This window comes from Pelmatolapia mariae, linkage group LG14 (assembly GCF_036321145.2).
Source record: "Pelmatolapia mariae isolate MD_Pm_ZW linkage group LG14, Pm_UMD_F_2, whole genome shotgun sequence".
NCBI lineage: Eukaryota > Metazoa > Chordata > Actinopteri > Cichliformes > Cichlidae > Pelmatolapia > Pelmatolapia mariae.
In genome coordinates, this window is record NC_086239.1 from 4,914,070 (window position 1) to 4,931,323 (window position 17,254).

Genomic DNA, 17,254 nt, shown 5'->3' on the forward strand with positions numbered 1-17,254 from the left:
GCAGCGGAGTTTGGGCCCAGACATGGCTAATGACATCAGACTTACAGACCGGATAGGTCGGGGCTGGTCAAGGATAAGTCTTTCCAGGGTTTTCATGATGTGGGAAGTCAGTGCCACAGTTCTCTAACCATGGGGGGCATAGGGATATGGCGTTTTTGGTACAGAAATAAGGGATGATGTCTTCCACAACACTGGGACCCTCTGTGGACTTAGACTCATCATGAACAGTTTATGAAAGACTCCACAAAGCTGGAGGGCACAGGGACTCACCCTGTCTGGTCCAGCAGACTTGCCTGAGTGGAGTCTTCTCATTTTTCTCTGAACCTGGTCATGAGTGAAAGTGACAGGTGGGGGAGGGGTGTCAGGACTTTCACAGGAGGCTATGGTGGAATGTGGAGACAGAGGGAGAGATGCCGTGGATTGCAGGCTGACTACAGGTCAGGTCAGAGGGGTGAGCATTTACCTCAGTTTCGAATCTGTTAAAAAACACATTCAGCTCATTGGCTTTGTCCTTACTGCCTCAGCTTCTTTGCTGTTGGATGACCTGGATCCAGTGATTGTCGTCATGCTACTCCACACCTCTGTCATGCTATTCTGCTGGAGTTTCCACTCCAGCTTTCTCCAGTAATTGTCCTTAGCCTCTCTCATCTTGCCCTTCAATAATGCCTGAACCATTCTCACCTCGCTTATTAATTAACAAGACGTTGACCAAGTTAAGTCTTTCTCCATGTTTCTTCACTTACATCTACATGAAACTAGTTATATAAACTAAAGCTAATTTAAAGATTTCTCGTGCACAAGGGCAATATATTTTCCTGTGATAATGAAAAAACCTAATTAAAATATCCAGTAAATATGCACACAAATTTAAGAATTTGCTGTTGTCAGTTAAGCTTTAGATGATGTGAATGGCTTCTGTATATGTATTTCTAAGGTGTGTTTCTTGTTTTTTCTTCTGTCAGATGTAGTCCTCAGCTCTTGCGACAGCCTCATCATTCGAGAGATTTGTTGCCAAGCAATGGTGAGTTCAGTAGCACACATGCTCTGTACAACCAGAATGCTGCGGATAAGAGAAGAGGAGGAGTGGGAGGAAAGAGGACTGTGGAAATATCAGCTGCTTCATACAGCCAGCAAAGAGATTTTACAGCAGAAATGAGCACGAACTGGACTCACAACAGTGACAGTGAAGTCATAGAAGAGCTTTCTGAGAAAACAGCTAAAGCTTGCACTGTGAAGGATACCAGAAGGAAGACCATGAACTCACAACAGCCTAATTCTGAAGAAGACCAGGATATCCACATGAACCACAGGTCAGACCAAATTACTTTAGAAATAGAGATATAAATATTTTAGAAATAGAGATATAATTTTATAAAAAATTAAAAAGGACTCTTTTTAAAAATGCCTAATCATTTGAATTCTGATGAAAGCAAATAATACGATGAGAAATTAGGCAAATAAATAACATAAAAATGCATATTGTTTTTTCACAAAATAAAATTACACATTGTAAGAATGTATATTATGAATTATATTATATTATCTTATGAAAATATTTGAAATGTAGTAGTGATGACACATACACACACACACACACACACACACACACACATATATATATATATATACCGAGAGAAAGAGAGAGATAAGCTCTCTCTTCACAAAGGTATGTCCTTTTTTTTCTTCGTAGGGTGCTGAGAAATGGAGAATGCTCACAGACAATCTGCCACAGTCTCAAAATCATCAAAAATATTGGTGAGTTTGACAAAGGGTGAGAGTAGTGCATATATTACACCCACCATCAGAGCTATTGCTAGAAAACCCTTTTGTATTTGTTTCTATATTATGGCTAATATAAGCACTGGTGAAGCAATTTTGTGCCTCTTTTAGAGTTTCCTGGATTGATAGACTACTCCACACAGTCTAATTCACTTTGGATGATTTTTACAGGGATTAGTAGAAACCTACTCACGATGGCAGCATTTAAGAATATAATAAACAATCTTAAATGAAGAAGAGGAAGCCTGAAAATTGACTAAGAAGTGGAACAATACAGTACACATAGACTATATGTTTCTCCAAAGTCTGTGCATTTTTTTGCTATGTGTGAGACTGTACTTTCACCCTGCTCTTATGTAATTCAAGTCCAGTTCTACACCCACAAAAGTAATCTGCAGTATATGACTGAGGAAGATTACACAACATGTTCCAATTTCTGCACCAGCAAACTTTCAGCCCACCTGTGAGAAGCACAGTTTAGCTGTGTTGGGGTGTCTGTAGCTCAGGATGTGGAGAGGTTCATCTTATAATTTGAAGGTTGGTAGTTTTGATCCCTGGCTGCTCCAGTCTCCAGTCTGCATGCCTAAGTATACTTGGGCAAGATACTTAATCTCAAGGTGGTCTCTGAAGATACGCTCCTCAAGTATAAATGTGCGTGAATGTTAGATAGAAAGCACTTGGGTGTAGGAAAAATAGTGCTTAAATGATTGTTTGGGTTTGGGATTGATTGGGTGTGAATGTGTGAATTTGTAAAGGGCTTTGAATGCTCAAGCAGAATAGAAACGAGCTATATAAGAACCAACCAGTCCAATTATTAATAACAAATTTGAATTATCCCGAGTTTCTATTAATATTTTGTTAGTATATATTTAAGTTTTTCTAAGGAGCTTGAAAAGTAAGTAAATGGACTTCTTTACATTTTGTGAAGACGTCTCACCTCTAAATGTTTTCTTCAGTTCTAAAACTTGTCCATGGAATGAACCAGTTTTTCCACTTCTTCGGTTTTGATTTTTGACCCAGGTATCACCACATATCATATCAAATCAATAGATAGAAACATAGTTCACCAGGAAAGATAAAGGGAAGACTCAAAAGATAATGCACTGAGGAGCATATAAGCCTTAACACTGTTTAACAAGTTTACCAGAAGCCCCACACACAGTCTGGTATCTAGTGTTTGACTCCCATCACCACCAGGAACAACAACTTGTGATAAATCAGAAAAGATGCACAGGAAAAAAGGTCAGACCCCAACTAGGGAGAAAAACAGAATAACATAACATAACATAACATAACATAACATAACATAACATAACATAACATAACATAACATAACATAACATAACACTGTTGTCACTCATGTAGCAGGATACTCAGACAAACTGATCCAGCCACACTCTCAGAGAAAAACTGGTTCAATCCAAAGACAAAACTCCAAAATACGAACTAAGCAACATAGTGCATTCTGTGCAGTGCAGCACATTTGCACTACATTTCTTTAATGCAGAAACCAAACAGCCACTCTATAAATGCATGATGTAACATAGAAGAGCCACCTCGATAGGACAAGACTTAGCTGTACAGCTGCAACTAAAGGATAAAGGTCATTCTTTTGAGGATGCCAGTGTTCACATTTTGGACTGAAAACTAAAAGGAGCCATCTATGTCCACTGTGAACAACCATCATTAAACAGCAAGGGTTTGTTATGACACCAACTGTCAGCCACCTACAATGCAGTTTTGAGATCATTTCCCAGGCGCCTCAAACCGCACTCACATCTTGGGTCAGGTGTCCTCAATAGGTCACAAAAAAGGTGGAGACAATATCTCACAATGGTTTCACTTGAAACTTCTGGTGATAATGACCCGCGCCGTTTTTCACACATTGGCTCATGTGATGAGGCATATGATTAGGATAGTGGGTCAATGACCCTCTTAAGGGACAACACCCAGTATGGGTTTAAATACCTGGGACTCCCCACCATTTGATTTAGAACTGAATAAGCCTCCTGGATGAGAGGTGTCTTCTCAAAACTTAAAGAAGTCCAGTCACTTTCTTCCAAACCCCTTAAACTATCAAGGCCTGGATCACTGAGAACCTACACAGAAATTAAAAAATGTCATGAGAGTTTGATAATATAACAATACAAAGAGCATGCACACAAAGTAATTTAGACATCCCATTCTCAATAAATATTTGCATAAATTCTGGATCGTGGTTCTATTGATTATTTGGCAACAGCGACACATACTAATACCAAAAACAATTCCTGTCTATTTTGGTTTTATTTTTATTTAATCTGTAAGTATCTTTGGTGGAATGGTGATTAGCACTGGCACCTCACAACCAGTGAATTGATGGATAGACTATATGACAGTTAATTTTTAGATAACTGCTAAAATAGACTTTTCAAAAAAAATGTACAAATTACCACAGGGGAACAACTTACTGTAAATTAGCCACTGTTGGCCATCCCAAGCAGATGGGACATTAGGCCAGCTGGGTGACAGTGAGAGGGAAGTGTAGCCCTAAGCAGAAGCCCCTGGTACACCACCAGTCTCTGCACATTTCAAATTGATTTTCCCCATTCACACATCTGCTGAGGAAAAAACTCTTTAGCACATGTTTTCTATAAACAGCTTTCTGGACTTTCTGGACACCACTCGGGTACCTGAGGATGCCTGCTGGGTGCCTCCTGGGTGAGGTGTTCTGGGCATGTTCATTGCATCGGAACGCTTCTGTGTTTCTCCCAGTAAACTGGAGGAGGTGACAAGGGAGAGGAAGATCTGGGCTTCTCTGCTTAGGCAGCTGCCCTTGTGACCCGACCACACATAAGCAAAAGAAAATTGATAGATGGTTTATTAAAACCTCCAAAACATGACCATCAAGAATTGAGTTTCAGTCTTGCATGCAGCTTCTCCCCTCCTGCCATTTCCCAAAAGTATATCCCCATAGAGATTTTGTGTGCTCCCTTACCATAACAAACAAACCAAAAATGAGCAAAAATTGATTTAAGCTTAAAAATATAATTAGGGAGAACAATACAGTATCCTCAACTGTACCTAAAAGTGAAATGTGGATTATTAAACACAAGGCCTCTCTTCTAAATGACTGTTTGTAAATTATATAAATGCCCCCAAACTCCCAAGTGTTAACTCATTTGACCCTAAATGGAAAACTCTAAAATCAGTTTTATTTGTTGTTATCTTTTGTTCACCTTGCCCTCACTGTTTCTATCTGATTTCGCAGACCTTTTATCTGATTTAGTGGCCAGTTGAGCTAAAACTGAATTATAGTACAGGTTTTGTGGTTTCTAACCAATTTCATTTTACAATGACATCTAGGAGTGATGAAATTTTAACTTGTTCTAACAGTGGCATACTATTATAGCACCACACTCAAATTCAGTGAACTCTTTAAAACAACCCTATAACAAATGTTTGTGAAGGCAGACTAAATGGTTAGGTACTTGATTTTATACACTTGTGGCTATGGGACTAAAGAAATAAGTACATTTTCAGTTTAACTGACTAACCCAGAACTTTTATCCATATACAATAGTGTATGCCTTCTGTTTAGACACTGTATGAAAGAATGGTAATTGAAGCCACTGAAAAAATAAGTTGTATATGCATACTTCATGCCCACTAATCATTTTTTGACTCTTTAGCCTTCCTGTACCAGGAATACCGAGACACCTCCAAGCAGCAGGAGATTGAGCAGCGGCGTCAGCGTGACAACCTTTTTCCTGGGGTCAAGGCAGGGACTGTGGGGACAGACTCTGGTGTAATGTCTCCACCAGTGTTACAGCTGCAGCTGAGGAATAGTGCTCAGTCACTGACCTTGTGGCAGAACCTGGAAGCTGTGCAGGCAAGCGGTCTGCTTACTCAGTTACCGCACAAAGAAATTATGATGCAAGAGGTGAGCAATTTTGTGAGGTCAAAGAGTTATTTGGATTGAGTAACGTTATTTTTTACAGTAACATGTTTGATTTCAGTGACGTCTTTAGAACAACTCCTTGTTTCACAAATGTTTGTAAAGGCAGACTGTATGGCCAGGGTCCTTTATTGCAAAGTGGGTTCAGTGTAACTAGATTATGTCTCTGTTATCTGAATTCACTTACCCTACAATGACAAAAAGGATAAACAGTCACATGAAGCTGGTTATGAACTCGCTATATTAAACCAAGGTTTTGATTTTATTCACCTGTAGGAATGGGACTGAAAACACCTGCATTTAAAATTTAAGAGGACTGGCCCACTATGTGTCTATATAGTGTACTTTATTAATCATAAATTTGGGAAATCCTTTAGAAAAAATACACTAAGCTCCAGGAAGTGTAACAATATGTACGTTTGACCTTAGCAGACTCAATCACAACAGGCACTTAATAAAGAGATCTTAGCATATGTGTGCATGCAAAACATATAAATGGCATACAAACAGACGAATGTACCTAGTGATACTAAAATATTTCAGTGTAGACCATAGCTTATGTGTTAAGGTGGGTAATCAATTAATTGTGGTGTTGGCCATTTCGTATTTGATCCTTCTACAAGTTAAAATTGCCCTGGGCAAGACACTGAACCCAAAAGTTGCTCCCAAGCAATCCACTAGAACTCGTGTGTGAATGGTTAGATAGTAAAAACACATTGTAAAGTGCAATGGTTAGAAAGGACTAAGTAAAGACTATTTGCCCAACTGGTAGACAGACTGACAATGCTGCTGAGAAACAAATTAAAAGACAGCTGCCCTGGTAGTGATTTGTTTATACTGTATTAAAATTTCCTTTTGTCCCTAGGCCATGTTTGAGCTGGTCACTTCAGAGGCTTCCTACTACAAGAGTTTGGAAATTTTAGAGACACATTTCCTACGTAACCCTGTTTTAGTGAACACTCTAAGCCAGTCCGACATGCATTTTCTGTTTTCCAACATCGAGGAAGTGATGAAAGCCAGTGAAAGGTGGGACAGTCTATGTTAACCAAAATCAGTTTATGAAGTCTTAACTGTGAAGTTTAGCCACACAATATCCTTGAGTTATAGAAATCTCATAATTTTTTCAGGTTCCTGATGGATCTTGAACACCGAATTGAGAAGTCTATTTTGATTCCTGATGTGTGTGACATTGTTTATTACCATGCAGCAAAACACTTCAATGTGTTTATCTCATACGTAATTAATCAGGCGTACCAGGAGAAGAACTACAGGCGCATTTTGTGAGTATTATATTTTATATGCCTTCTTCATACACAAATAGTTAAATTATGGAGTGTTGTATGAGTCATTTTTTTTGTTGTTAGAAAAATATGAATGATCGTAATTTATATTTATTTACACTTATATTTTGTTAATAATTAATTTTTCATAGTGTTTTTGTTTCTGTTAAAACAACACAATATAGTTCCTGCTATTTTTGTATGCATTGTTGTTAATGATAAATACATGCTTGGAATTAGAGATTAGTTTTAAAATAAATATCTGTTAATGTTTTAAGTCTCTGTTAAGCAAGTTTTTGTAATGACAAATGTTGAGAAAATGCAGTGTTGTTGGGTATGACCAGTACAATGGGAGAAATAATTATTTGATGCCTGATGAATTTTGTAAGTTTGCTTATAAATGAAATCTGTTAATAAATTTTAATAGAGACAGACAAAATATCAACCAAAAGAAGAAGAAGATGCTTTTACATAAAAGTTATACATTTATTTGCATGCCATTGACTGAAATAAGTATTTAATCTCTAAGCAAAACATGACTGGATCAACTTTGGTTGCCAAGTACAACAGAAAGACATTTCTTGTAGTTGGTCACCAGGTTTCAGGAGGGATTTTGGCTTACACGTCTTTAAGGAAAGTCTTTAATAAACTCAATTTAACCTAACCTAACCCCTAACCCAATTTATAAAGCCCACATTATTGGCTTAATCCCTTTCTAGCTTCTAATTTTTTTCCTTTGTTTTCACTTCTTTACAGGTAATTGGGAAATTTTTAAGGGGATTCTGGTTTCCTTCTTGCTTTTTTTGAAAGTGTTTTTACATTGTCTTAATTAATGGGGTTCATATGTATGTCATTGTAGTGATTTTCAAAATGTGCTCTCCAAATGTTGTCATTTTGGATTTTGGACATTTTGGATGTCATTGTGGGTTGTTTGTATTGTAGCTTTTCCGCCTATCTAATTTTGGTTTCATTTCATATACAAGTTTCATGGGAAAATCATTTTATTTGCTTTATTCATGCAAAAGGCATTTCATATTTAATTGCATGTAAGACTGCTTTTTTCTTCACAATGTTTGGTGTTAGCCATTTTGTCTATGTATTTTTATTTTTTATTTTGCATTCTTGTTCAAACGTTTAGTATTTTGCATTTAAAGGCTGCAGTTATTGATTTTATGTAGGTGGACACTAAACGTTTCCTCTTGAAAAATATTGATGTCATTAGTGACCATATAGGGACCTTATTTGTATCATCTTTGGTAGGGACATATTTCTTTTGGTTATATATGACTAAAAAGAGACAGGAGAAAGAGCTAGAGGTGGCAGAGATGTTAAAATTTTTATTGGGAGTGATGAGGATGGACAAGATTAGAAATGAATACATCAGAGGGACACGTCAGATCAAATGATTTGGAAAGATGCTTTGCAATGAGGAAGGGTAAAAAGCAGAAGATGAGAGAGGAGATATATGTATGTAGTAAAGAAGGATATGCAGAAGGTGGGTATGCAAAAAAGGATACTAGGAACAGATTAAGATGAAGGCTAATGATTTGCTTTTATGAACCCTAAAGGGTGCAGCTGATTGCTCTTGATTCTAGTATGAATCTCCCTAAAGAACCTCCTTTTAACCTACCATTAAATATGTACAGGCCAAAGACATGTCATAGACATACTGCCACTTTCCTTATCTCTCAACACATATAGAGATAAGGAGAAGAACATATAGTATATAGAGAACATATAGTATTCAAATAAGCAATGTGTTTGAATGTCCAAGTTCTGATTATGACTGTCTGTCCAGAGACGGAAACCAGCAATTTCGGGACACTATGGCTACACTAGAAAACAATCCACGTGTCAGGGGCCTGTCCTTTACATCTTTCCTCATCCTTCCTTTTCAAAGGATTACAAGGCTCAAGCTTCTTGTTCAGGTGAGTTTACCAACACTATTCTATCTATCTATCTATCTATCTATCTATCTATCTATCTATCTATCTATCTATCTATCTATCTATCTATCTATCTATCTATCTATCTATCCATCCATCCATCCATCCATCCATCCATCCATCCATCCATCCATCCATCCATCCATCCATCCACACACACATACATACATCCACACATACATACATACATCCACACATACATACATACATACACACATACATACATACATACATAGGGATGAAAATCCACAATTGGTTCCAGTAGTTCAGTTTCTTGGAATTGTTAGCCTGCTACACAAAGCGTCAGAAAGAATTGCCTGAAATGCTAAAATTGGGAGAACAGAACTCACATAGCATATTGTGTAGCCCGCATAGTTCTTGTGGTGAAGACAGATACGTCTATACAGTTCTGTGTAGACTACTGGTAGGTGAATGAGGTGTCAGTCAGGGTGTTGGGTCTTTCACCCAGCATTTTTAGTTTATTTTGTATTCGTGATTCTTTCCGTTGCATCATGAAGATGTTTTAAGTTCAAGTTTATACAGATTAGTCTTGAGTTAGTTCTTTCATCCCTCAGAGTTTATTTTTATTTCTGGTTCATGTTTTCTTGTCTTTGTCTCATCCTTGTGTCTCCTCTGAGAGTCTGTCATGTCCTATGTGTATGTTTTCCCAGTCATGTCTCTGTTTATTCCCTCTTCGTCTCATGTTTGTGTTCCCTATTTGTTTTTCGGTTCCTTAATTGTGTGTTTCATCTCCCTCACCTGTTCCCATTTTCCTCACCTTGTGTTTCATCCTTTGTCTCTGCTAGTCTGTTATATGCCTCCATGTTTTGTAGATCCCCATTTCTACTGTCAAGCTTGTGTGTTCTTGTCGATGTTCGTGCGTTCATGTACTTCCTGTTTTATTTTGACAGTCACTCGTCCTGTGCTCAATGTGTTCAGTTTTGTTTCCCCTGTCTCGTTATGTCTAATTTGTTCCTGCTGTGTTCCCATGTATTTCCACTTCCCTCATCACCCAGTGATATATACTGTCTCTGTCTCTGTTTTTTCACAACATTGGATTTAACGAAGGACTACTAGTAGATTACCTTGTCTCTAGAGTTCAAGGAAAAACCAGCCTTCTGCACTCTGTATGGTTTGTAAAAATAAGTCACAGTTCTGTTCGGCCCGTTCGAAGCCCCAACCACCCTTCAATGCCTTATGGGTGTTGTGTCATGCTGCATATCCTTCCATCTACTTGGATGACGTTATCATCACCAGTGGAATCTGACCAGAGTATGTGCAGTGAGTAGCCACAGTCCTGGAGTCTCTGAGGCTCGCAGCCAAACCAAAGAATAGTGCAGTAGGACGGCCAGATTTACAGTATCTGGAGTACCACTTAAGAAGTGGTCAGACACACCCTCAGATAGAAATAACAGCAGCCTTCACATTCTGCCTGCATCCCAAGACCAAAAAAGAGGTGAGACGGCTCTTGGGGCTGGCTGGTTACTACCGGTGGTTCATGCCCGACTTAGTTGACCAGCCCCTCACAGATCTGGTCCAGTGAACAGAGCAGTGGCAGGCAAGGTTTGTGCAGGTAAAGACCTACTGATGCCTGAATAAGGGGCTGGGGCAGTACAGTGGAAAAGGAGTGCTTGGCCATGCAATGGGCAGCCGACTATCTTCGTTATTGCCTCCTGGGCGACCCTTTTACCCTCTGTTCGGATCCCGACTGCATTCACTCCATCGCAAGAATGCCAATACCTGGATCAACCAGTGATATCTGGCTCTCCAGTCTTTTAAGTTCAAGGTGATCCATAGGCTATGGGCGCAGATGGTTCTGGCTGATTTCCTAAGACAGGATATTTGAATATCTGAATTTAAGTAGGATGCAGGGACCTGACGACAGAGCTGTATGGGGTGTGTAGAGCAGCAAAAGGCAGCTGTCCCCAGTTTGGAGAGTTTCCTGTCTGACAACAACCTAAACCTTGCCAATGGAGTCATAGACAACATTGTTGCATACTTTGTCTCTTTCAGACAACAGTTCAGTAAATATTTTCCAGGGACAGCAGAAGTGAATAGCTGGATGAGAAACGGCATCAGCATCAAAGCATCTGACACGTCTGAAGATTTTACAGTTGCTCAGCAGGAGAGTTTAATAGAACTGTCTTGTGATGAGACACTGAAGTCCCCTTTCAGAAATCAGACATGGTTGGACTTTTGGACACAGCTGCCCAGTAAATACTTTAGGGAAAGCCATGCGCTTTCTTTTTCCATTTGTGACAAGCACGTTGAATGCTAAATCAACAATATGAGAACAGCCCCACTAAGGGTGGTGACAGAGCATATCGGAGAAGGCGGCAACTTATAATAACAATGCTCAGTGGCCCGTGGAGCTAATAACAGACCAAAATAACCTCCCTAAACAGGATTAAGTAACCATCATAATGAGAAGACATCCAAGAAATAGACTCAAGCATGAAGAGCTGGACAGCTTGAAGAGTTGGACAGTTCTTACATGCACATCTACGGTCTAAAGAAGTTAACTGCACCTGGCAGCACAAACAAACCAGCTGTTAATGGATGAGACATACCCAGACTGGCTAAGTGAAGGCAGGACAGTCCTAAACCCTAAAGACCTGCTTCAACACTACATGAAAGATCCTGTCATTGTAGCAGCTAAGATGAACAGCTATATGGCTCAGAAAGGAATAGACAGAAAAACCAGAGGGGCAAAGCTATATCTACTGGTAGATAAAGCAGTCACTCGAGACCATAAAACCAGACCAACCTGTGCACTGCCTGGATGGACTATAAGAAAGCCAGTGGCTCAGCCTCATACACATATGGATCCTAGAATGCCTAGAACTATACAAGCTTCATCAAGCTCAATTTGTCATGGTGTGGTGAACAACAATAGAGACCAACTTCAAGCCAGTTGTACAAGTCATGATCAATTGCTGGATTTACCAAGGAGCTGTCCTGTCCCAAATGCTATTCTGCATAGGCCTGAAGCTCCTCAGCTAGATCATCAACAAGACTGGCTATGGATACAGACTGAAGCAAACATTAGCGACCTCCTCTACATGGATGGAATCAAGCTGTATGTCTGGAGTGAAGGAGACATCGATTCACTGAAACATACCACTAGATGTCAGCCAATTCCTCTATCTGCCAGTGGTACATACTGTGCAGGGGGCCTATCCTTCCATGATGGTTCCTCCTCTTCCACAACAGCATGAGAATGTCATTCGGACTTGAGCAGTGTAGCTGGGTGGTAACAAAGAGAGGGATGGTAGTCAGAACTGAGGGGACTGCACTACCAGAAGGCAACATTAGAGACATCAAGGAAAACTATAAGTACCTTGGAATCCCACAGGCGAATGGGAACCATGAAGACACTGCTAGAAAAGGTGCAACAACCAAATGCCTACAGAGAGTAAGGCTAGTCATTAGAATTGAATGGGAGTAATGAGATCCAGGCAATCAATCCCTATGGCCTGTTGGTCATCAGATACTCTGCTGGGATAATCATCTGGCCAAAGGAGGAGATAGAAGCCACTGACATCAAGACCAGGAAGCTCCTGACCATGCATGGAGGGTTTCACCCAAAATCCGGCACCCTCAGGCTGTGCGCTAAGTGGAGGGAAGGAGGCCGGGGACTGGTGACTGTCAGTATCACAGTCCAAGATGAGACAACAAACATCCACGAATACATCAGGAAGATGGCCCTAACCGACCGCGTGCTCAGGGAATATCTCAGGCAGCAGAAAACAAGGAAGAAGAGGAACCATCATATAAGGATAGGCCCCTGCACAGTATGTACCACCGGCAGATAGAGGAATTGGCTGACATCCAGAAATCCTACCAGTGGCTGGACTGAAAGACGGAATCAAGCTGTATGCCTGGAGTGAAGGAGAGGCACTAATCATGGCAGGACAGGAACAAGTTCTGAGCACAAGATCCATTGAGGCTGGGGTCTATCACACCAGGCAAGAACCCAGGTGCAGGCTGTGTAAAGATGCTCCTGAGACAATCCAGCACATAACAGCAGGGTCCAAGATGCTAGCAGGCAGGAACATACATGGAACGCCATAACCAAGTGGCCGGCGTAGTATACAGAAACGTCTGTACTGAATATGGTCAAAATGGGGTCAAAATGGGAGGTCAAGGTCAAAATGGGAGACGCCCCAGGCCTGGTGGAGAATGGCCAAGCTAAGATCCCGTGGGACTTCCAGATACAGGCGGACAAAATGGTGGTGGCTAACCACTGGACATAGTAGTGGTAGACATGCAGAATAAGACGGCTGTAGTGATAGACGTAGTAATACCAAGTGAGAGCAACATTAGGAAGAAGGAACACAACACACTGAGTTGGACTGATTGACGCTGTTTGGTTATTCCTAACCAAACAGTGATCCAGGAGCAGGTGGCAGTGGGGCTTAGGTCCAATTTGGTGTTAAGGTCTGGAATTTTAGTGTTAAACACTAGGCTGTAGTCCATGAACAACATCCTCACCAGTGTTGGGCAAGTTACTTTGAAAAAGTAATTAATTATAGTTACTAGTTACTTCTTTAAAAAAGTAACTGAGTTAGTAACTGAGTTACAAGATTCTAAAAGTAATTAATTACTTGAAAAGTAACTATTGCGTTACTTTAAAAAAAATGTTTAACCCTCTGGGGTCCAGGGTATAATTGGCAGTTTTTGACTACTTTTGATGTTTCCTCTACATTTCACCTTTAAAAACTATTTACTTTGCCTTATTTGATATCATTGTTTTCAGCACAACCTCACATGTCTGAATTTACAGTTATTTTTTCATTTTGACATACTATATTAACACAATTGATCTAAAATCAGACAAAAAACATAAAATCAGAGTAGAAAAAGTTATATTTTTTACTGTAACAACCACAAACATGTTTATTGAATCATATTTCATAACTTTAAATGCAAATATAAATTGTCAGTTTTAAAATCATATGCACAAGTTTTGCAAACAACAAAGTTATTTGCAGCCATTTACCTTTTACCCTTTTTTAAATAACCACTTCAAACTATTTACATAACAATCAGGTGTTCTGCATTCAATAAGATGCCACACAAATTATTTGTGCCATTCCAAAAAATAATTTCTGTCCACTACAAAGGAGAACATCACAGCCTGATACCTGCAGGTCTGACAGCAGCAGGTGTATCACTGCTGTTTCTACCTGGAGTCATTTGACCCAGCATTTTGAGTTTATGGTGTTTTCTGCTTTCTTTGTGTTGTAATGTTTTAGTTTTTTATTATTTTGTTTAGTTTAGTCATGGTTTATCAGTCTAAGTTAATTATGTTTTCTTCTCCCTGTGTCATTCTGTTTCCTGTTTGAGTCCATGACGTCCTCTGTGTTGCACCATTGTGTCTCGTCTCCCTTTCCTGTTTAAAATGTTTCCCTCCTTGTATTGCATTTCTTGTCTCCCCTGTCTGTATTGTGCTTTCATGTTTCTCCCCGTTTTTCTCTCTTGATCTCTCTCCCCCTGTGTCCCTTACTCTCTCCCTCTCTCAGTTAAGGGAGCCTCATCTCCCTTAAATGTTTCTGCATTTCCCCTCTTTGTGTCTCCTCCCGTTGTCTCCCAAGTCCCGTCTAGTTTCCCTGAGCATTCCTTCCTCCAGGATCCTGTGTCAAGTTGTGTGCACTGTCTGCGTCTTAATGTTTCCTGTTTTACTTTGACAGTCTCTCATCTCCTGTTCAGTGTGTTCACTTTTGCTTCACTTTTGTGTCTTTATGTCTGTTTATCCCAGCTGTGTTCCAGTGTGTTTTCACTTCCCTCGTCACCCCTCTGTGTATTTAGTGAGTGGATTTTTCCTTTATTTATTGTCAGGTTGTCTGTTTGTCTCACATCATGTTTCCAGGTACTCATGTTCTAGTCCCATGTTCAAGGTTTAGTGTTTTAGTTTTCCCAGTGTAGTTTACTGCTAGCTCTGTCTTTGTTCCCTTCTGCCTTTTGTTTTTCATGTTTTCCATCAGCCACAATAAAGGCTCGCTTTTTGTTAAGTTCATGAATGTGGCCTGATGGCCCCACATGCTGTAGTAGACCCTTCTACTTCTCTACCCAGAATTCTGGATCCCAGTTGGTATTGCCAGGTCCCCCACTGGTGCCCTGTGGTTTTTACATATGAGAACAGGTTTGTTCAGAGCACATGTTACAGATGTAAAAGGGTCTGTAGAAGCTGGGGAGAACATTATACTGCCTATAACGTCATTCAGTATGACCACTTTGGTGGGTCAATGATGGTCTGGGGTGGCATATCATTGAAGGGACGCACAGACCCCTACAGGCTAGGCAAAAGCACCTTGAGTGCCAGGGTTATCAGGATCCTTGGACCCATTGTCAGACCCTACACTAGTGTAGTGGTTAATGGGTTTCTCCTGATGCACAACAATGCCTAGTCTCATGATGCTAGAGTATGCGGGCAGTTCCTGGAGGATGAAGGAATTGATACTATTGACTGGCCCCCACACTTACTTGAATACAGTAGAACACCTCTAGGACATTATCTTTCACTCCATCCAATGCCTCCAGGTTAGACCTCAGAATCTTTCATTTTGAATGCACACAGAACAAGGGACTATCAAAATAAAACAGGAAGTAATGAACACAGAGACCAAGACTAAGAGACAAGAGACAAGACTGAGGGGACAGAATGGGGATACAAAAAGGAAATAAAAACAACCTTGCGGTAACTCAATGCAGAAATAACTGGGACATAACAATGACACCATAATAAAAAGTCAGAATGACAACAGTACAAAATGCAAAAACTATAATACAAAGATAATCAAAACTAGAAACCACTAAGCATCCCCAAAACTCAAAACGGACCATCACAAGTAGCCTGCTGTTTTTTTGTTTCAGTTTGACTTTTTATAGGTGAATAGTTTTACATCAAATGATGTGGTCCTTTCTATCCTAACTAACTTTAAATTTCAACATTATCTACCATGCTGTTTTTTTTTCCAGTGAAATCTGATGTGTTTTTGAAGTGTTCCTTTAACTTTTTAAGCAGTGAACGTTTGCAAAGAAAATGTATATGATGATGATGATGATGACCACTTTGTCTTCGACAGAACATTCTGAAAAAAGCTGAAGAAAACTCAGAGAGGGAAGCAAATGCCATAAAAGCACATCAGGAACTGGAGAAGGTGAGCAACATTTTTCTTTTTATTTCCTTTTTCAGTGTTTGATTTTCTAATAATTAATTGATTTATGACACTATTACTACTGCCCCATTTTTAAAACATTTTTAGTTGAACTTGAATTTGGTGGCAGCAACATGTCTCGATAAAGTTGTGACAAGGTTTATTACTGTGTAGCGTCATTGACTTTTCTTTTAACAACAGTCTGGAAATGTATGGGAACTGAGGAGAAGAATGCTTTCCCATTCTTGTCTGATATAAAATCCTAAGAGATACAATTAAAAGGTCTTATTTCCCATTTTGTTTCATTATATGTTTAATGTTTTCAGTTAGTGAGAAGTCTTGACTGCAGGCAGGTAAATCTAGACTCTTATACGATGAAACCTTGATTTTTAAAAATATCTACAGTAAGCAGTTCAGCATTTTTAAAATGCAATTCACATAAGGCATTATCTGGATGAGCACATATGTTGTTGTATATACCTTGGTGCGCAAGGTGGCCAGTATCACTAATGAGGCCTCATATTGTCAGAGATGCAGGCTTTTGAAGCAAGCTCCCATTAGTCAGATGATCACTCTTGTTTTTAGACTGAAGGATACAATGAATATCATTTAAAAAACAAATTTCAAATTTTGATTCACTTGCCTGCACTTTTTATTTTGCCTCATGTTCGCAAATGCTCTTTGCACGATAGAACTTTTAGGTCAAACTAGTACTGTAACTTTTGTACCACTGGTGCAATAGTAAAATTCCAATGGTTCCTGAAAGCAACAACTCCGTGCTTTTCACTGATATTTGGGTCATTACAGTAATCCCAGGCAAGGTGCCACATTAAAATCATTACAGATGTTTTAAAAAAATGTTGCAAAATAACTGTCTGACACCAGCGACATGTTAGGCTTTAGAGTATTAAACTGTAATTTTGTACGGCATGATTCATCATGTTCACAGACAGTGATTTCTGGAAGCGTTGCTGAGCCCATGCAGTGATTTCCATAACAGAATTATACCTGTTTTTAATGCAGTAATTTTTTCATCTTGTCCCTTGTGCACATGGATCTCTGCTGATTTTGTGAATCATTGACATGATGTACATTAGATAATAAGATTCACTGATTGTCACAGTTTTACTTAGACATACATTCTGAAATTTT

At 39.5% G+C, this 17,254-nt stretch overlaps 1 protein-coding gene across 1 annotated transcript in view; it reads left to right on the forward strand.

Moving 5' to 3' along the window:
* ngef (neuronal guanine nucleotide exchange factor) overlaps nt 1-17,254 on the forward strand; it is a 35,818-nt gene that overhangs the window by 10,943 nt on the left and 7,621 nt on the right. Inside the window, exons 3-9 of the mRNA XM_063493598.1 lie at nt 963-1,310; nt 1,691-1,755; nt 5,451-5,701; nt 6,582-6,742; nt 6,844-6,996; nt 8,795-8,924; nt 16,031-16,105. Coding sequence (XP_063349668.1) covers nt 963-1,310; nt 1,691-1,755; nt 5,451-5,701; nt 6,582-6,742; nt 6,844-6,996; nt 8,795-8,924; nt 16,031-16,105 — 1,183 coding nt within the window. The remainder of the gene's footprint in view (nt 1-962; nt 1,311-1,690; nt 1,756-5,450; nt 5,702-6,581; nt 6,743-6,843; nt 6,997-8,794; nt 8,925-16,030; nt 16,106-17,254) is intronic.